Genomic DNA, 22,081 nt, shown 5'->3' with positions numbered 1-22,081 from the left:
TACATCAGTGTAACCTGTGTTCCCCACAGAGGTTCAGCAGGGCAGGAACAAATACCCAGTAGAGAACGGTTACGCTGCTGTACTGTGCACCTTCATACAACGAGCAATTTAGTATCTTTCTATTTTTCTGTGACCATGACCGAGCTTACACACAAACAACCAAAGTTCCAGACAGCTAAGGTTTGAGTATGTGGAAATGTGTTGAAACAAAACTTCTAATTCATTTTAAACATTAAAATGCCTTTTAATAACACGGCATGATTTGACATCCTGATGAAGGCTTGAAGCCAAAACGCATAGAAGTGTTTTTTAGGTCTAGATATGACCGTGCCATGCTAATAAAGGCATTTCATGTTTAAAGAGAGTGCCTTGGATTTTTCTTCCAGTTTGGTATCTACTTTATGAATGCCTTTTTCCAAAGAGCACCTCGAACAAACTCTTTTTTTGGTTTGAGAAGCATTCCTTCCAATTAATTTTTGAAGTTCGAATTCATTTCTTTGACTTCAGCATTACCAAAATTATTATGAAAACAGTGATCTCCCCACATCAGGTTCCAGTGCCATTAATTTTTTTTTTATTATTCAGACGACAAACAGAGGCATGCCAGAGGAGTACATATAGTCAAATTAAATGCACACCTTTGTCACAGTACTGCCCCACCATGAATGCAAATACAAACACATACCAAAAAAGAATCAACCAACAAAATATACAAATTAATAAAGTAAGTAGTTAATGGGGAGACTTCCACAATACCAACAAAAAAAACATTATTAAACACTGATTACATTTTTCCAATTCCCATACAGGTTAATGCTGCCACTCATTGCTAAAATAAGTATGAAGGATGTCTACTGCTTTACAAACTCATCACATATGTTCCCCGTAACACACTTCATAACCTCCCATAAGGAGAAATTGATAATTTATCAGACAATATCAATAAAGTTGGAGCATACATGTAGGTTTGAGAGGCATGCAGCATACAACACAAAATTCAGCATTTTTTACTTTTCACCAGACAAGGAGCTAACATTAAACATTACCATTAAAAGTTGAGAGTGTAATATTTAGTGCAATTTAGAGGTGATGTTACAGACTGCAGCCAATTGAATACACCTCCACTCACCCTCCCCTATGGTGGCCATTAAAAATTAGAATCGGTGTTTGATTTAGAGGTTAACTTACTTTTTTTATCCCAATATGGAAATTTGGCATTTTATCATTAGTGATGCTGCGTTCCAGGCAACCCGTAACCCATATTTTTCCAACCTTCTACCCATGAAAATGCACTGGAATGGCAGTCAAACCTTGTGACTTCCCACCCGTGAACTCGTACTAGATCGATGTACTCCCAGTTCCGTGCTCTGACGTCACATAGCCCGTGCAACAACAAATGCAGCCCCCATGGATGCAGTGTTTATGCAAATTGTTTATTAAAACAAAGTATTGCTCTAATGTTATTTATCTGCAAATGTTATGCAAAATGAGCGGCTACTCTAGTGTTAGCTAGTTTTCAATCCATTGAGTGCAAGAATAAATTAATACCAAATACGTATCCAAATATACAAATAATCTAACATAAACAGCTTATATAACAGCTTCTCTTGCCTTATGTGCCTCCTCTGTTTCCCTCAAATAAACAAGCACCTCTGGCAATAGAAATGATTGTAAATGAGCATAAGCCCCGTACAGTGCTGGTTTGTTTACATCTAACTACCACCTCAGGCAGTTTGGTGTGACTTGCATGGAATACTACAAAGTTGTGAGTCATGGCTTTAAGTTGTGACTTGAGGGCTCAAAAACCTGCCTGGAACATAGCATAATACACAAACCACCTAGCATTAGCATTTAGCACATTAAGAGCAGTGAGCTGCCATCAAAGGTACTCAGGGACCAACTCCAGATCTTCATCAGTATATATAGGCCAGTGGTTCCCAACCTTTTATGGTTCGTGACCCCATTTTAACATCACAAATTTCTGGCGACCCCAGACATTCAAAACTGAGATATTTTTTTGCTAAAATTAATTTGTTTTGATAATGTAATAGTTTGCTATATTATGTTGCAAATAAACATTAATTTTAGATGACATTTAGTCTATATCAGGGGTGTCAAACTCATTTTAGTTCAGTTCCACATTCAGCCCAATTTGATCTGCAGTGTGCTGGACCAGTAAAATAACAACAGTGAAAAAAAGTTAAATTATATTATGATCAGGTTTACATCTACAAAGCTTCCTTAAAAATCTGAAAAACATGAACAACTGGAATTGTCTTAAGAAAAACAAGTTCAGTTTTAACAATATTCTGCCTCGATTAGTCAGTTTATTATTTACACATGTGCATTACAATCGCACAAAACATTTAGTAACAGGCAGAATATTGGTGAAATTGCTTTTACTTTTCTAAAGAAATTTCCGTTTGTTCATATTTGTTCAGGTAACTCACATTTTTTGTAAACGTATAGTTTGGTAATGTAAATATTTTAATGTAATTTTACTTTTTTACACCAAAAAAACAAAGAAAATTTTGGGTTTTCATTATTTATAGTAGGGCTGCACGATTAATCAATTTTAAATCGAAATCGAATTTTTTAATTAGGACGATTTTTAAAAAAGGAAAATCGTAAAATAGATTTCATCTCTCTCGTGCCTCCAGGCCACGTACTTGTGGGCTACTGTAAGCTCTTCCTCCTATCAGTGACAGCGGTCTGTCACAGAAGTCCATGGAATGACCGGACTTTAAATCTGTTAATGAGCCCGCAGTACTTACAGCAATGTAAGCCGTGGCTTAACGCACGGATCCCACAACTGAAATATAACTGCATGCGGATCACTCATCTTCCATTGTCCCAGATCCGTACCGTACTGTCTTCTTCCGAACCGGGTCCAGGTCTCGGGGTCATCAACCTCAGCAGAGGAGCCCAGGCAGCCCTCTGCTCACACACATCCACCAGCTCCACAGACAGAATCCGTCCAGCATGTCCTGGGTCAGTCTGTTCCACACACGGATCCCCCAGTTTAAATAGAACTGCATGGGGATCACTCATATTACATGGTCCACGCACGCACGACTGATGCCTGACTTGCATTGGTATCACTTCTGTGGGCCCAGATACCCAAAAACAAAAAAAAAAAATTTTTTTTTTTTAATAATTAATTTAGTCCTCTTAACTTGCTAAATTTTTCATTCACAAAGGCAAGTTCTGTAACACAAAACCAAATATTATTTATTTTTTGAAAGATGTTGAACTTTATTTAAAGCTGTTAGATAAATCTGGAAACAAAAAGGCTATAAAAAAAAACATAAGTATTTGCTCTGATGTGGACATTGTATTATAGTGTATTCCCCCTGGCAAACTTATGTTATTTTCTTGTTGTATGCATTGTTTGTATACTCTACTTCATTCAATAAAGATTTAATTAAGAAAAAATAAACTTCTGTGGGTTCATCACGTGATACTGTCACAGATTTGAGGTCAGAGCAGTGCCTTGCATTGTGGGCTGCTCACAAAAACGACATGCTGACTTCTTTGTCTTTTATAGTTTTACCCAAAAATCGTGATCAAAATCGAAAATCGAGTTTTTAGAGGAAAAAAATCGGGATTTTTTTTTGCCAAAATTGTGCAGCCCTAATTTATAGGTTATCATAATAATATTTTACTGGTCTGACCCACTTGAAATCTAATTGGACTGTATGTGTCTGTACATAGAACCTGAATTAAAATGATTTTGACACCATTGATTGTTCATATCTTCAGTGTAATTTTTGCATTTCACAAATTCATCCCACGGGCCAGATTGGACCCTTTGGTGGGCTGGATTTGGCCCCCGGGCCGCATGTTTGACACCTGTGGTCTATATAATGTATATTATTATGGACTGAGGCAGAAAAGCCAGGTGAAGATTACTGCACAAAGTGACAATTTTATTTTCCTTGGTCAGGATATGTACAGTCAGTCCAGCTTGGATTTACAAGGCTGACAATTAATACTGAACAAACAATAATTCAAACTATGAATTATGAAAGAGCTGCAGCATCTGAAACTGACCACAATGAACATTTGAAAGATAAACAGTACCACAGTGCTTCAGTTTCAGCTTCACAGTTTGTCATGTCTTTTATGTATTGTGATTGTCTCTCTCAACTCACCATATATTTTTTATTTGTAAGGTTTTTTTTGTTGTTTTTTTATCAATTACTAGAAATTTCAGGTGACCTCATTTGAATTTCAGACCCTAAGGTTGAAAAACACTGATATAGGCTATTCCCCTGTCAGTCAAAGGGACTGATGAGAATAAACCTGTATATACCTGAAATTTAGAGAAAACCTGTGCAGCACAGAGAATTGGTTAATTCTACACAGACAGATCCCCATCCAGCTGGGAATCATACTTTATTTGTACATTTTCAAACCTTTTCACGGCGTTTTTTGGATTAAGCTCTTTCAACTTCTGTTAAGCCTCTCTTTTTTTTTTTTTACAACTTAAACTATTGAAGCTTCTCTTTCAATGGACATATTTCAGCTTCTCATTCAGCTTCATTTAAACTTTAAACATCAAATAATCTCAGCAATTTAGCCACAATGCAGCAGTAATCCGGTCACTTTCAAGTAAAGCTCTCAGCTGTCAGCACACTCCTCTTGAGATGAGCTTGCATTTTCTAGTTTCTGTGATAGACAGATTCGTAGTTATTTTTAATGGATAAACTTTGGAAAGAGAGATGCACTAAGGTTCACAAATGACAGTCACCCAGCAGTGTGTGACTCATATTTTATTGTCTGTATGGTGCTCAATGTTGCTGTGCAATGCTCGGCCTCACTGTCATACTGTGAACACCCTGACTGCACTGATTCACTGAAAAATTGTGAAAAACATTGAATCTGATTCTACTCTACAAACTCTGCAGTACACAGGGGTTTAGTGTTGAAAAAGCAACAGGCAATGTATAAAAGGTAAGCAGAATTCATAGTATTAATTAATAGCTGATTATTTTAATCATAATTTCTGTATGTTCCCTCATGAATTTCATTTATAATTGTACCTATGCTGTTTATTTCACTACCATCAGAACTGTTGACTCAAGATAAAGAATGCAAGGTTCAATAATATGACCTACACATAATTTAGTCATTTGCGCACAGTCTATTTCAGGAGTGGTGGGTGAATTTCTCTGCAGCCAAATACTACATTAAAAGACAGCTAATATTGATGCTTGTTTGTGCCGTTTACTCCATGATAGTAGAAATACAGGGGCAAAAGAGAAAAGAGGAATAAAAAGATATTACAGCTGATTGAAAAATCTAACAAAAATGTATTATTTCTGGGTAATTGTTGTTACGTTCCCTCACTAAGTCTGAAATTCATCTTGTTTCTGTGGAGAAAATACAATTCTGGAGGTTGCTGGTGTTCAATGCGGCATTTTACTTATGAACACCAAAACCTGAGCACAGTTCATGGACAGCGCTGTCATTCTATTGTCCTGCATCCCTTTGTATACCAACACACAGTCTATGGAGCAGCACACTTGATTCTTTTTTTATGACATAATCATCCTATTGCACCAAAAGATTTCATAATTCTAACATATTCCAATAATTCTGGGATTTTTCTCACTATTACTTCATGGCTTTTTCCACGGTTACCTCTTTTGTTATGATCACACTTCAATTGCTGTTGAATACCTCTTCATATTTTCACCATTATATTCTACTGGACTCTGCTACATCATTTCAGGAGGTTACATCATGACTTCACTGTATTGTGAGATTATATTGCAGTCATAGTATTATGAGTATAGCAAAATAGTTGATGCAGAAAATACATCGTAATAAGTAAAATGGTTCGGGAAAATTTCATTCACATATTTGCAAACACCACTACTCTAAATAACATTACTTAACATGTCAAACCCACATTAAAGTGTTATCAGACAGGAGCAAGTGGCAATAATGTTCCTTCTGAACAAATGAGGTGGGGGGGAATGTGGCTGCACTTATCAGGAATTTCATGCACACGTTCTTTAAAAGGTCATTGTTAACCAGGTAATGGCTGAAGTGGGATCCCAGACTCTATGGCTGTAATAGGTGCAGTAGAAATAGCCTGGAACCCATACTGTAGGCTTTTCAGGCTTCTAATAAATACTAAAGTTTCATTATTTCAACCTGCCCTAATCATAGTTATTGATATTGCATTAAATTAGCCTTTGGGTCGGTGATTTTGGCTCCAGTTAACATCTTTAGCCAGCAGCTCCCTGCAATAAAACACCTCTGATAAACTCGCAAAGCATGAACAGCTGGCAGAGTTCATCACTGTCCTTATATTACGCAATAATTCACGTAATAGCCGAGGTAATTTCACTGGAAAGGGCAGAGTGAAACAGTGAACTGAATGAACCATGTTAACCTTTTTTTTGGCATCAATGGACAAAAAAATGCTTAATTACCATTTAGCATTCAAACAGTCAGAGGGAAAACTTGACTTTTGCACCTTCTTTTTATGCAGTTAACAGACTGTGGAAAATCATGAGAACTGAGATTGAGTTAAAAGTGGTGAGATAAATGTATAAAGAGTAAAATAATTTACTTTCAGACGTTATTCACTGGGTATTTAACATTACAGAGAGTCATGATGCACCGCAGATCTGTTAGAGGTAAACTTGTGGAACGGCTTTGTCAAGGAATGTATTAATCAACTAACAGCTTAAAAAAAGGAGATTAACAAATACAGTTAGGGATAAAACAGGGGTGGGCGATACAGCAAAAATATCATATCATGCTTTTTTAAATAGAAAATCACAATCTCGATTTTATCACGATTCTTTACATTGATCTTTGAGATTCATTTGCATATCTGTTGCCAGGTAAAAAGTCACTGCTACCGTTACCTCTTTCCACCATTTGCTACTCTTCTCATAAAGAGTGCCTTTACAACATGCTAGTGTTAAAGTTGTTTGCTTTTGTTTAACGCTACCTGTTGCCCTCTGGCTGCAGTGTGGCTGGGCTTCTAGCAGTTTGGTTCTCAGCATACTGTTTGGGCACGCAACAATTCAGGTTGGGCGGGGGGTTAAAACGGCATGAGCATACACACAGAAAGGTTATAATGCATACAGATTACACACCAATTAAAAGTGGTGTGTATATTTACATGAGTCACGATATCATGTTGTCAGGTGATTGAACAGGTTCATAGTGTTGCCATCCGACGTGTGAAATGTGTCTGGAAATTTTGCAAATTACTGTTGTTTGCACTTGTTGTTTGGGGAAAAGCCAAAACAATTCCATATGATGAAAGTGGAGTTCCTTTTACGAAGCAACTCATCTGTTTCGCTGTCAGCCATGAATCCTGCTACACAATGTGAAATTCACGTGATGTGGACATGAACTGACATGATGCGTCTGTGCGTCTGTATATAACTACATCCAGAGCCGTTGAATACTCTATGGTTCTGACTACATCATATTATAAACAATTCCACGATCTCTATGCTGTATTGGATCATCGATAGGTTCTAAGCCTTCACGATCTAATATCATCATACACTCCTAGGATGAAATTATTAGCCCCCCAATGAAAATCTCATTTTTTGCAAGTATTTCACAAATGCTGCTAAACACAGGTGTGATTTTTTTTTCTTTAACACAGCTTTTTCTAAAATCCTAGTTCAATTTTCCATGCTCACATTCCTTTACTTTGCACACAGAAACACAATTGTTTCACAAAAACTACCAGAGTCAAAATTATTAGCCCCAGCCTTGATTTAAATAGTCAGTTGTGTATCCTTTTTACTGGATAAAGGCCTGTAGTTGTTTGTTGTAGTTTTCAACAAAAAGCATTGCATGATCTATGTTTCTCGTATAAAACACTAGGAATTTTTGTTTTTGTTACTTTTATTATTTTTAATTTCTATAAGTAAGTAGCTAAGAATTCATATACATGTGTGGAGAAAGACTGTTTTTCTTTCAGGATTGCTTTGAGCCTCTTGGTTTAATAAATACAAAGGGTAGGTGTAATAAGCTATAGCTTCAGCCTACACCTTTTCAATCAATATTGTCATGTTTTTTCATGCAACTCAGTGACCCTGCTGTTGATTTCTGTTTGTATTAACTCTGGGAAACTTCCAGTACAGACTGAAATAAACTGACTGAACTGTTCTGAACTCTATTGCTCAACTCCATGGCTCATAAGAGAATCAACAGCTCTTCTAACTGATATCCTGGCTTCACTTTTCTATAGCACCATGAAACGGTACCAGCTCATCTATCTTCATATTCGGTCTTTTGAATTGTACAGTGAGGAAAGGGCTGCAGCAAGGAGTTCTTGTGCTTTTCCCTCTTGATATCTGCCTCCTAAAGCATCTGAACAAGTGTCTGAAAATTTTCTCCACATATAGCTCCTATATTCAGATATGACCAAGTAAGTCCAGTGTAACATCAGTCTATTGTATGGTAATCAGTCACAGTAGCTGAGCAGCTCAGTCTCAGTCTAACCTTAAAAGCAGCTTAGCAAGCTTCTTAAAGGCCTGCTTCTTAAGTGCATGTGAGGAAATGAACCCCTAACGAAGGTCTCTAGTTTGGGTTTATCTCAGTAACGCATAATTCACATACGCGCAAACACACACAAAGCCTGTCAAATATACAAATGTATATGAATTAGATGCCATTTGACTGCAAACTACCTTCAGTAGTATCTGAAAAGTATGTCAAATGTTTTTATTAGAGCACATTGTCATACAGTTACATGTTTACTGCACACACATTGCGTGCAGGATTTTTACATCAGTACAGACAAATGTGCAGTTAGTCATAATGCACTCATATTTTTTTCTTTGAGCATATAACAATAAATGAAGAACAGATATAAACATGAAATACAAAACACAAATGAGGAAAAAATGTAGTAGACAAAAAGCTGATTAACTGTCACCTCACTTCAGCTAAATTCACACTATTAGCCTTTGCACTCAGTTTTGTTGTGCTCAATCACATTATTTTTTAATATTTGGGCAATATCAGGTATCAGTGTGAACTGGTCAAAGTCCTTAACTGAACCACATGAGCAAAACCTGAGGAGTTAGAATAGTTTAGATTATTTCCCTCAGTTAAATCATGACCACAAATAGTAGAAATACTGCACTACCGGTGCAAAATGTGCATCAAAACTTCAGTTTCAGGCTAAATTATATAAGTATTACCAAAATTCATTGAACTGTAAAATGGTTTTATTATACATAATGATCTGAAGTCCTTTCACTGCTGGTTTCATGTGTATGCTTCACAAAGGACTTGGACTTTGCATGTGAAATGCAGAGTTGGGACAAAACTCCACTTAAAGTGATACAAAAAAATATGACTGTTCCTACTTCACAATTAAAAGGATTAGATCTGGATCTGATTCAGGACCACATATACAAGTGGCCCAGATCAGAAGTGAAAAAAATCTAAAACCATGTGATTTGTGTTGTTCATTGTTGCATACGGATGTAAATATCAGATGTGGGTCAATTCTGCAGCAGCGAGAACAGAGTTACAGAATAGTAGTTTCCATAACATCAAGATAAAACTAAAAAAGCACAAATAAAATATGTTTAATGAACCCAACTGTGAAAAATTTTTTGTGGAGGAGTATGTTAACCTGAGTTAATGCTCATTCAAAATCCTATTATTCATGTCAGAGGTTTGAAATGTTCTCCCTTCAACACAAAAAGGAACCATTTTCTCTCCTCATTGAAAAGTTAATGGTTAACATTTTAATTGCCTCTGATAGAATTTATTCACCAATAGCCTCTTTGTCCACTTAAAGGTTATTCCATGCAGAGCAATAACACATTTTAAGAGATGACGCAAAAAAAATCATGAATATAGCACAGTTAACAGCAAAGTTAAAAGATGTAAAATCTGACCAGGAAATGAAATGAAGCCGTCAAGCCTGCAACTAATATTCAGTGCTTGGTATAACCTGGAAAATCATGAAAACCCTACTGAGTCTATTAGTGAATGAAAGGTGTCGGACTCACCTCGGAGGGCAGGGAGCAATGAGCGGTCCTTCCTATCGTCACATTTGTTACACTCGCTGAAGTAGAGCAGCAGGAACACGTCCACCAGCACCCAAACTAAAGAGGTGGTCAGAACCACCTTGCAGTAGACGAACCGTCGCATCACCTCCTCAGGATGTCAGCAGCCCGGCCAAACGGGGGTGGGGAGGGGGAAGCAGGGAGCGCTCAGGAGTGCACGGTCTGCTGATGAAGCATCTGAAGTCCGGAGATTGTGAGTGGAAACAGGGAGGAGTCCGAGCAGGTTTGACCAAGAGGCGTCATCCTGTGAGAATGAAACAATAAAACGACAAAAACCTTCAGAATAGCCGTTATTGTCATTGTGTGTACAATGAAATTAGGAAGTGATGACAGTGACGCTCATAATTTATGCAACCATACTCCTGTGATTTAAGGTGAAAATCAGTCAGCTGTGATGATCTAAAGCAATCAGTGCATAAAAAACAGGATGTCAGCTGCACACATCTAAGAGGAAGCAAAATAGATCAATATTGGCCTCTTCTAAAAGTGAGCAGTAATTACCTTTCTCAGACTCACAGATGAGCAGTATTTGAATTAAGATGTGCTTTTTACTTAGCTTTTGAATGTTTTGTAATTCATTGACTGCTTAATTCTTGAGAGGGTCGTGGGGATGTCGGAGCATATCCCAACTAAAAACAGGTGAAGGCGGGGTAAACCCTGGAGGTGTAACCAGTTCGCCGCAGGACTGACAAGTACAGACAAACAACCACTCACTCTTGTCTTCTCACAAATGAAGGATTAAGATCAACCAAGTAACCTATTAAGTCACATGACCATGGATGGTAGGAGAAAGCTGGAGAACCTAGACAGAACCTGGGGAGATCATGCAAACTCAACATACAAAAGATCATGACAGAACGTTTTTCTCGTGTGCTGTTTGACGATTATTGTGTGATTGGGAAAAGCAGAGGACTTCCCAGGAATGCTGCACTTGAGTTTCTTGTCAAGTATGAAGTGTCCTGCCCAAAACAAACTTTGTTCTTGCCACCTTGAGAAAACAAACAAATGGATCTGTTCTAATGGAGGATGTAATGACACTAATGCCAGTACGTGGTACCTGCTCGGCTTGACTCGACTCGACCTTTTTGCATTTCCATTACGAAAAAGGACCTGGAATCTGGTTACAGGTACTAGTTTTTGGTATCACCTCCGCTGAGGTTCCAAGACTGGGGAACAGATACTAAAACGTGATGTGTAAAGACTGCAGACCACTGATTGGTCAGAGAGTCGTCTCTGTGACCCGCCGTTTTACAAAAAACAGATGATAACAGTAAAACAGAAAACAGTAAATATAGTGGTGGGTTAATCCACACAATGACAGCCCACAAAACTACACCATGGTCGGTTGAGGAGATTCGTGGCAAACGTAAAAATTCAGCATGAGCTTGACAAGACAACACGCAACGAGCGAGTTTATCAGCAACTCTGAGCAGACGACACGGAAGTAACACACCACATCGCTATGATGTCCATGTACTGTAAAGTCTTTAGTATCCTGTAATGGAAACGGTCTCCAGGAATAGGACCTGGTAACCGAGTCGAATCGAGCCGGTTTTGCTTTATCTCTGTGCTGAGCACACATATCATGCAGCTTCTACAATATTAACATTTTTGCTGTAATTTTTGTGTTTAATGTTGTTTGCATATTTATTACATATTATAGTTGTATGTAGGCTATATTGATGTATAGTGTAAAAACTAGGATGATGTAAAAGGCTGGTTGAGATTGAGATGATTAAAGCTTCTGCACTGGCACACAGTCAGGGATTAGGTTTTATGATTTTATTTCAATCTTCAACAGGATTATTTACATGTTCCACTATTTCGGATCAAGATGATGAAAAGCTTAAACAAAGGAAAAACAACAACTCAGTTAAAAATACAACTCCAAACCACTCTTTAGGAGTTCAACCAAATAATCACAACATAAAGTACAACTTATTCAACTATGCATCAACTGATCCAGTCATCGGGCCACATGCTCTATCTAACAAAGGAAAATGTATGAGCTGGGCTTGGTCCATCCTCTTAAAGGGCTGGGTGAGGCCTGATAGGTGAGACCAGGTCCTGCCCCACCTCTACCAAGAAGTGCAGTTTTTAACACACAGACCTAGAAATGCTTAAATATGGTAATTATAGCTATGCTAAAACAAACCTCATGCTGTTTTAACACTTAAGCCCAGTACTGTATCAATTAGCATTGTATCACACCAGCGTTTTAATTCTGTTAATTTTAAGTGATTAAAATGCAGATGGTTTTCAATTCCTGAACTGATGCAGAGCTGAAAGCTGGTATTTTCACTGAACCCCAGACTGCAGAACTCATTGGTGATCTCGTATTCCCCTCAAAGCTCAGCTCTCTTGAATTAACAGTCAAGGATTCATTTGTGCAAGTGGCACATTTTCTGGAAAATGAAGTGAATACTCAATGAAAGGTGTCAGTGAAAGAGTGGAAAATAGTAGTTTTTTATCTTTAGATATCACATTTGGAATAAGAATAACTGATTTTATCAAGGTCAGGTACTAGTTATTGTAGTTGTACTAGCAGAAATTGTAGTAGCAATTGTAGTAGGAGTAGCTGTAGTCGTAGTAGTAGTAGCACTAGTATATTCGTTGCACTAGTTGTAGTATTAATAATATTAGTAGTAATAGTTATTGTTATTGCAATAGTAGTAATAGAAGTAATGGCAGTAGTAGTAATAGTGATAGTAGTAGTAGTTGTTGTAGTATTAGCTGTTGTATTAGTAATATTAGTAGTAGTAGTTGTTGTTGTAGTAGTAGTAGTGGTAGTGATAGTGATAATAGTAGTAGTTGTTGTAGTATTAGTTATATTAGTAGTAGTAGTAGCAGTAGTAGTGTTGATAGTAGTAGTAGCTGTTGTCGTATTAGTTGCTGCATTACTAATATTGGTAGTAGTTATTGTTGTAGTGGTAGTTGTAGTAGTAACAGAAGCAGTAGTAGTAGTAACAGTAACGGTAGCAGTAGTAGTAGTAATAGTAGTAGTAGTGTCAAAGAGGAATCAATTTTCAACAAAACAATGTCCATCAAAAATACATCATGGAAATGAAGTAACTGTTTAACTGTTTACCTCTGGCTACAATCACAGCACTGAGTCTGGACAGTTCTCCAGCAGAATACACAACGGTGAGCTATAAGTTGCTGTTGAGAAGTTAGAAAAGTCCTAAAAGCTGGTTTTAGGCGAGTGCTGGTCCTGCTTCCTGCGCTGACTCCTCAGCTGACTGCAGCTCCAAGGACAAACACTCATTCAGTCATTCTTTGTGAGCTCCATGATTTTATGAGCAGCATGACCAGAATGAAAAGCATTCTTTGGAAATCTACATCATAGAAAATTAACCACGTGAGCCACTAAAAGTCAGCAACTCCATTTTCTGTGACAGTGGAGACAAAAACATCCACGTTGAATTTACTGAATTTAGAAAGTATTTACACTGAAGAAAAATATAAATACAACACTTTTGTTTTTGCTCCCATTTTTCAATTAACTGAACTCAAAGATTTTTCTACATACACAAAAGGCCTGTTTTTCCTCAAATATTGTTGACAAATCTGTCTAAATCTGTGTTAGTGAGCACTTCTCCTTTACCAAGGTAATCCATCCACCTCACAGGTATGGCATATCAACATGCTGATCAGACACTATGATTATTGCACAGGTGTGCCTCAGGCTGCCCACAATAAAAGACCACTTTAAAATGTGCAGTTTTACGGTACGGTCAGAAAACCAGTCAGTATCTGGTGTGACCACTATATGCCTCACACATTGCAACACATCTCCTTCACGTAGAGTTGATCAGGTTGTTGACTGTGGTCTGTGGAACGTTGGTCCACTCTCCTTCAATGGCTGTTGCTGGATATTGACAGGAACTGGAACACACTGTTGTATACGCCAATCCAGAGCATCCCAAACATGCTCAATGGGTGGCATGTTCAGTGAGTATGCTGGCCATGTAAGCACTGGGATGTTTTCAGCTTTCAGGAGTTGTGTACAGATCCTTGCAACATGGGGCTGTGCATTATCAATTTGCAACATGAGGTGATGGTCATGGATGAATGGCACAACAATGGGCCTCGTCACGGCATCTCTGTGCATTCAAAATTCCATCAATATAATGCACCAGTGTTCGTTGTCCATAACATACGCTAGAGCTGCACAATATATCATTTGAGCATCGACATCACAATGTACATGTGCGCAATAGTCACATTGCAGTTCCTGCAATGTAAGAGTTAAATGAACTCAACATGTTCTCATCTAATTTCAAGGGTATGTGACACACATTAGGCACAGCGATCCACCGATCGCAATCTTTCTTAATCAGTTAGAAGTGAGTCGCTGGGAACAACACTGAAAAATGAGCAACGAGCAAGAGAAAATCGCCAAAAACAAAGACTTGGTGCCAAAAAGTAAAGCAACATCAGTTATCTAGGATTGTTTCTGCTATAAGAAGGATGATATTGAAACACGTGTTCTGTGTTGACAGTGCCTTGCACCTGTTGCCACAATGAGAGGAAACAACTAATTTTTTTGACCACTTAAGTCAACACCACACAGCTATTATATCCTCCTGAGTATTTTTTCATATCACAATATATATTGCAGGGTTAAAAAAATTGCAATGTCAGTTTTTTCCAATATCGTGCAGCCCTAACATATGCTTGCCCATACCATAACCCCACCGCTACCATGGGCCATTCGATTCACAACGTTGACATCCGCAAACCGTTCACCTACACCACGCCATACATGCTGTCTGCCATCTGCCCTGTACAGTAAAAACTGGGATTCATCTGTGAAGAGAACACCTCTCCAAAGTGCCAGACGCCATCAAATGTGAACATTTGCCACTCAAGTCAGTTACGAAAACAAACTGCAGTCAGGTCGAGACCCCGATGAGGACGACAAGCATGTAGATAGGCGTCCCTGAGACAGTTTCTGACAGTTCATGCAGAAATTCTTTGGTTATGCAAATTGATTGTTGCAGCAGCTGTCTGGGTGGCTGGTCTCAGATGATCTTGGAGGTGAAGATGCTGGATGTGGAGGTGTGGAGGTCCTGGGCTGGTGGGGTTACACGTGGTCTGTGGTTGTAAGGCCGGTTGGATGTACTGCCAAGTTCTCTGAAACGCCTTTGAAGACTGCTTATGGTAGAGAAATGAACATTCAATTGACGGCCAACAGCTCTGGTGGACCTTCCTGCAGTCAGCATGCCAATTGCACGCTCCCTCAAAACTTGTGACATCTGTGGCATTGTGCTGTGTGATAAAACTGCACATTTTAGAGTGGCCTTTTATTGTGGCCAGCCTGAGGCGCACCTGTGCAATAATCATGCTGTCTAATCATCATCTTGATATGCCACACCTGTAAGGTGGATGGATTATCTCGGCAAAGGAGAAGTGCTCAGTAACACAGATTTAGACAGATGTGTGAACGATATTTGAGAGAAATAGGCCTTTTGTGTACATAGAAAAAGTCTTAGATCTTTGAGTTCGGCTCATGAAAAATGGGAGCAAAAACAAAAGTGTTGCGTTTATATTTTTGTTCAGTGTGCATCCTTAATACACAAAATATTGCTATGTAAAAACACGTAGACTCAAGGATCTCAGGAAGAGACTGTTTTTCCAAAATTTTTTATATTTGTTCCACCGAAAGTGTACCTTCGCGAAATTAGGAAACGTCTACGTGATGCAAAGGACAAAACAGTGTCTCTTTATCTGACCAGGAGCCCCATAGAATCTGAGGAGCCAGGGTAAAAACCACAACTGCTGGGAATGGGGGGTACACTTACATTTTAAAAAGGACTTACCCCTTGAAGTCAGTGTCGGGGGAACACAACAGGAGAATGAAGAAAAAGTCACCAAGAGAAGGGTTGAGTTTTTAAAAGGCTTAGTCCAGAATCTGGTTTATTAAAACAGCAAAAGTTGACAAAAAAATCAAAACTTGTGAATTATCAGAGAAGGCAGTTTACCACTAGTTTCTCTATAAAACACACACTTGTCAAAACAAGGAAAAAAAGGAGGAACCACACTCTTCTCAATAAGAGTTTCCTTTGTTACTTTTTATAGTCTTTAGTGACTGTTGGAGACTCCCATTTCCTTGTGACTTCATTAATACAAGACTCACAATTGGTTAATAATAACAAATGGGCAAAGCATATCCATTATACATCATTTGTTCAGCATTATTTCTAAGAAAAGCTTATAACAAAAGTTCATCTAAGTTCAGCGTGTGCTGCGTATGCCTGTCAATCAACCTTGGTTAGGCATCTAAGCCCAAAAAACCCATAAAATAACTATCTTTCTACATAGTCTAATTGCAAAGCGATCTAAGTCTCAACACCTGCACTGTTAGGCTAGCATGTCTTGGCCACAAAAATCGCCTAGTTCGTATTCAGTTTTTTCCACTCTACGCTCTTTTTACCACAACTACTTTCTAAAGCTGTAAAAATAGATCTTTTAGGTAGAATCTGACCTCTGCTCTGAGTTCATCGCAGGCAGGTGTTAGTTCAATCAAAACCACACACACACGAATCAAACCTGACTGTTCAGTACCTATTAAAATACAAATACAAGATATAGTTGGAAAATATATCTCAGAATATAACTGAAGACTTGCAAAAATAAAAAGACTCTTCGAGCAAAACAACTTTGTAATGTAAAGATTAAGCAGACAACTAATGATGTTACTTTTCCTCTCCTCCATTTTGGTTCATTATGCATGATGTATGATGTTCACCCGACACTGTAAAATTTAAAGTCACATTCAACTACCATTTAAAACGATCTGTTTAACAGCTAGTATCAGTGTATTGTATTTTATTTTCATATATTTTAAGGTATTTGTCATTTGTGCTTATCTTTACTCACGGTTTTACCCAATATTCTTTATTTATCTACTTTTTTATTAGTATAATGTATTTTTCTAGGCTTTTAAGAGATAAATGATAGCAGACATGAGCTTGAGCTTTAGAACGATATGCAGTACTCATCCCCAACCACTGTGAGGGAAATTAAATGCAGAAGATTAAAATCATGGATTTACGTATTGATTTTCTCTGCGGCCTACATAATTACGACCAGCATTATAATCAGCTGAGTGTAATTATAATATAATAATGCTTTTATTCTCTGTCTATGAGAGTAAAGCCTACACAAACCTGAGTAAATCTCTGTTATACTGCATCTGTAAACATACAAGGAAAAGACAGAAAAAACAGGGAAGTGTATCCACCTACAGTTAGAAGAGTGGGATTTTAAAGGCTGATGCAATAATATGATAACTGGTATCACTGCCCAGTTAAAAAAAAAAAAAAAGGGAAAGAGAGAGAAAAAAAACCCAATACCACTAATGATCTCTTATTGACTGTATTATCAACTAGATAAGCCAAGATAAGAATACTTAAATAAATAAATAAATAACCTGAATCACTACACATCAAACTTCAAGTGTCCTATCGATAAATCTGGAATTAAACTGTAAAAAAAAATGGCAATTTTAGGTGCTATCTTTATTTTAAGCTCTTATTTTCCCACAATGACGGCGATTTCCACTTGAGAAACCTAATATTACCTACTGGCCACTATCTGAGCCAAACTTTGCAGAAAGTTTCTTAAAAAATCCCATCTCTGTTTCTATGAATCTATACACTACAGCATTTGTGAAGTCCACCATGAGCTTCCGCTTCTTTATAGCTTTACTTTCCTGAAACACGTTTTCTCCCTATCTTTTCTGTATTCCAAGGACTATTCACGCAGATCCACAGAAAAAGGCTGCTGCAAGTCCACTGGAGGTCAAACTCGACTTCCCACATTCGATGAGCGTAGACCCTCCACATTTTTCCATTTCAAAGGATAAGTGAACACTCATTTCCCATTTACATCTTCTCCCACTTCATCAGTAGTGTTACTTAGACCATCTGCAAAGCTTTCATACCAGAGGCAATTTGTGGAGGTTAGATATCTCACTGGCATGAAATGTATGCTTCACAATATTTCTGATGAAATACATAATTTTCTGACAAACAGGATTTCTACTTCAGTGAAATTATAGGTTTTTGTTGACTGAAAGGCTTATGAAAGTATAATCAGAATGGAATTGCTTTCAGCCAAAGAGGAGCGTGCACACAAATAGCCAACAGCTTCTAGAATTTCATAAAAGAAATATAGTGTTGTGTACGTCATGTACAGTGGTAAATATTTGTTTATCCTCTACAGCTTGATTCGAACCATAGACTGTATATAAAGGCCTAATCCAGGTCCTGTGGTTACATGATATGCATGAAAACCACCTGAGCCACAGCACAAAATTAAAAATGTATGCATGTAATAGTCACAGATTAGATCAGATTAGACTGGGTTTATTAAGCCTCATAGGGGAAATTCAACGACAAATAACATAAATATAGAAAAGACACAATATAGACCAATTCACAAACAACAGATAGTGTGAACATTACAACAAACAGAAACCATAAAATGCCATTTGATACATGACTTTAAAAAAAAAGCAAGCGCATAAAGTGCAGATCTACCATATCTAAAGGTGTTCATCAAAGAGGAAATCCGCATGAAGATGATGCAAACAAACGCAGAGGAGAGCGAACACAGCTTAGAAGGAATATTTCCAAGCAGCCGAGACAAAACGAGGAGCTCGTACCTAAAAGAAGGGCTACCGCTGTCATGGTGTAGAATAGATAAAAGAAAAAAAAAAACTGGCTGATACGCACCAGAAAACTGTAGTTTGCAAATTATTCCACAGACTGGTTCCCAGAGCAGAAACAGACATTAATATTTTACATTTCATTTCATGCTTAATTGACAGTCTGCACAAAGGTTTGGAATAGGGGTGAAAAATAATCAAGAATGAGTGAGTAGCTTTAATTTGTCTGGTATAAGAGTCAAAGTTTAACAGCTATGGTTGGTTTGTATTAACTAATAATTGATTGTGTCGCATTGTACAGTCCTGGTTGCAATATTTATATGCATTGTGATGAAAAAAGGTAGTTGTTGCATTGAGTTCTATGTTATTATAGCTTATTTCTGTTCCAACAACCAGAAAAAACACAAAATTACTGTTACTCGTGTAAGTGTGCATGCGATAATGTGTATGTGTGCACTTCTTTGCATAAGCATGTATATTCTATAAAATGCATTTATGTTTACCTCTAGTAGACAACGCCTTCAGCATCTCCTGTTGGGAAATAGACAGATTTCCTTATCTTTCACTTGCAGCATGGTAATGATTTTACACTCCACACACTTACGTTACATTTTCTTCGCTTTCTGTCTAAATGTCCATCACTGGGCTTGACACCGCTGCCGTAGGCTAACTCTTATCTCATTCAAAAACAAGGCCGCCGCCGTCCAGCTCAAGCTCCAGACTCAGATCACAGTGTGGTTGGTGATGTTCACAGACAGACAGGATTCGCACACCATTTACAAACCTCTAACCCGAGTTGATGGATGTTTAGAAGTTGTCAGCTTCTGTTTAGACCCCTGGATACAGAGTGTAACTGAGGAAATGCTTTCACTAAAAAAAAAAAAACCCTGCTTAATTCTAGTGTGTATATAGAATTTCACCTCCACTCACGTCAAATGACAGATCTATGATGACTCTCTGTTTGGATCTTAAACCATCTGCTTGATGTGTCAGTGGCAGATACATGTTTGGGTTTGGTACCAGCAACCACGCTCCGACAGCCTGCTGGACAGCACATGGAGTCTCATCCGAAGAAATCTGACTTAATTAATCCAACCATCTGCATGGATGAATATTCCTGTCTGCTGTACTGTACAAGGTGGTATGAACTACTTATACAGTATTTACACACCACTTTCCCTGGATTTCCATGACAAGCACAAACAACCGGCAATTATTAGAAATCTCTTCCGGGAGATGGCAACGTTCTTTGTTTTGAAATGTGTGGTGCTGTGTTAGAAGTATGTGTCACTCACTCATTCATCAATGCTGCTTCTACATCTTTTCCCTCTCCTTCTCTTACAAACGCCAGATTGGCAACTAATTACGTCTACAGTAATACAATAAGACAAACCCAGGGTCAACACATGACACTAGCATCAAGACAGTAACATGAGCAGCAAGCATTTGGAAACAAAGCTAAAAGATAACTGATAAGTTTGCAAGCTCACTTTTTGCTCCATTATCAGATTTCACATAAGTACCAAAGGGAAACTACAGTCAGTCTACAGCTGGTGAGGATTCAGAGACTCAGAGCTGCAATGTTTCTGGTGCAAACTAAGGTCTTCTTGCATCCTCTGTGCAGATATGTTGGAAAATATAGCATTACTAGTGGAAAATGTTTAATTTTTGTTATGAAAGTTGTGGCACTGCACTGGCATCGATATGGAATGATGTCAAACTATACCCAGACCTACTAGGGACAGGAGGTGATTATAGAGCTTATCCTCTTAAGCCCATTAGACCTATTGCCTGTGGCTTTTTCTGTAACCCAAACAACAAAAATAATAAAGATGCACATTTTATCAACTATATATATATATATATATATATATATATATATATATATATATATATATATATATATATACTCCAAGATGACACTTGATAGGAATAAGATGACAGCCCAGTGCAGCATTCTGAACTGGTGCAAACAATGATCCCATGCATATCAGCAGCATCTCAGCATCATTTTGATCACAAACACACTGTTGTTATGTGATGTGCAGAAAAAAAAAAACAAAAAAAAAAACAGTACTTCTAATGAAAGCACGCTTCAGAAATTGTCAATAATCGTTCCTTACCTACATGACGGATGGAGTGAACCGGTAACCTGTCCCAGCCTCGCGTTCAGGCAACGTGTTGAGCGCACACAGCATCCCCAAATGTGAAAATCAGTGCAATAACTGAATGAATTGTGCATCGACCGCGCAACGTCTCGGTACGACACCTAAGTTCCGGTCCATCTCAATACAGAGTAGTCCACAAACCAGCGTGATAGGGTAAAGGCTGTCTCTGTCGGTACCTGTGCGTCTCCGGTTGAGCTGCAGGACGAATACGAGCCGTCTCCATTATTTTTGCCCCATGCGTATTGACGGCTCTGCGTTACATTCACTTGGCACGCACCTGTTCTCCGACGGAATATTTTAACGGCAAGAGGACAGACAGGCGAGATAATATTCAGTTCAATCTAACCTCGGCTCAGAGAGACCTGCCGATGTGCCGCTTCTCCTCTCTGATTGGCTGAAAGCGACGTCAATCACGAGATCCTCCTGAAGTGAAGCGTCACGGGCGTCTGGTAAATGTAGGCTCTACTGCGCACACGCACCAGAGGCAACATAAGGCTATAACCTCTATAACCTCTTCACATCCACATTTTTACGTTTTTATTTATTACCTCCGCCAAGGAGGTTATGTTTTTGGTTTGTCTGTCTGTCCGTGTGCAAGATAACTCATGCAAGACACTACAAGAAAAATGTCTGATTTGACACACATTAGGTATGCTGATTCCAAATCTGAAATAAAAACTTTTCCAGCACATCAGGATTTTGAGTTATTCATACATCAATACATACTGTACTGTACAGTCAGGTCCCCTTTAGCTTTGTACTCCATGGTTTTAATGAGTTTACATATTTATTTCTCAGTCTCTTTGTTTGTTGTCTGATGTAAATGGGTTCTACAGTTAATGTCAGTATTTAGTGTGACCTCTGTTTGGGTTTAGTACATCTTGGCCCGTCTTGGGTCGACTCTCTGAAGTTTTCCTAAATCATCCTGTGGTTTATTATACCAAGCTTCCTTTGAAACATCCCAAAGTTTGTCCTCAGATTTTGGTCTTTTATTGCTTTATCTCTGTGGTGAACACACATATCATGCAGCTTCTATAGTATTAACATTTTTGCTGTAATTTTTGTATTAATGTTGTTTGCATATTTACCTCCGCTAAGGAGGTTATGTTTTTGCCGGCGTTGGTTTGTCTGTCTGTCTGTCTGTCTGTGTGCAAGATAACTCAAAA

The 22,081-nt window shown here is 38.1% G+C and overlaps 1 protein-coding gene across 5 annotated transcripts in view; it reads right to left on the bottom strand.

Annotated features, from left to right (window-relative positions):
• galnt13 (polypeptide N-acetylgalactosaminyltransferase 13) overlaps window positions 1-21,278 on the bottom strand; it is a 65,289-nt gene extending 44,011 nt beyond the window's left edge. For 2 of the 5 annotated variants that reach the window (XM_030125611.1, XM_030125606.1), the window contains exons 1-2: window positions 20,871-21,278; window positions 10,017-10,317 (exon numbers count right to left, since the gene is read on the bottom strand). In XM_030125611.1, coding sequence (XP_029981471.1) covers window positions 10,017-10,158 — 142 coding nt within the window. In that variant the 5' untranslated portion in view covers window positions 10,159-10,317; window positions 20,871-21,278. The remainder of the gene's footprint in view (window positions 1-10,016; window positions 10,318-20,870) is intronic. The other 3 variants (XM_030125608.1, XM_030125609.1, XM_030125610.1) reach the window with 3 other exon arrangements.
• Window positions 21,279-22,081: the final 803 nt, after the last annotated feature.

Source organism: Sphaeramia orbicularis, chromosome 21 (assembly GCF_902148855.1).
Source record: "Sphaeramia orbicularis chromosome 21, fSphaOr1.1, whole genome shotgun sequence".
Taxonomy (NCBI): Eukaryota; Metazoa; Chordata; class Actinopteri; order Kurtiformes; family Apogonidae; genus Sphaeramia; species Sphaeramia orbicularis.
The sequence above is the reverse complement of the archived record's forward strand: the minus strand, read 5'-3'. Positions and strand labels throughout refer to the sequence as shown.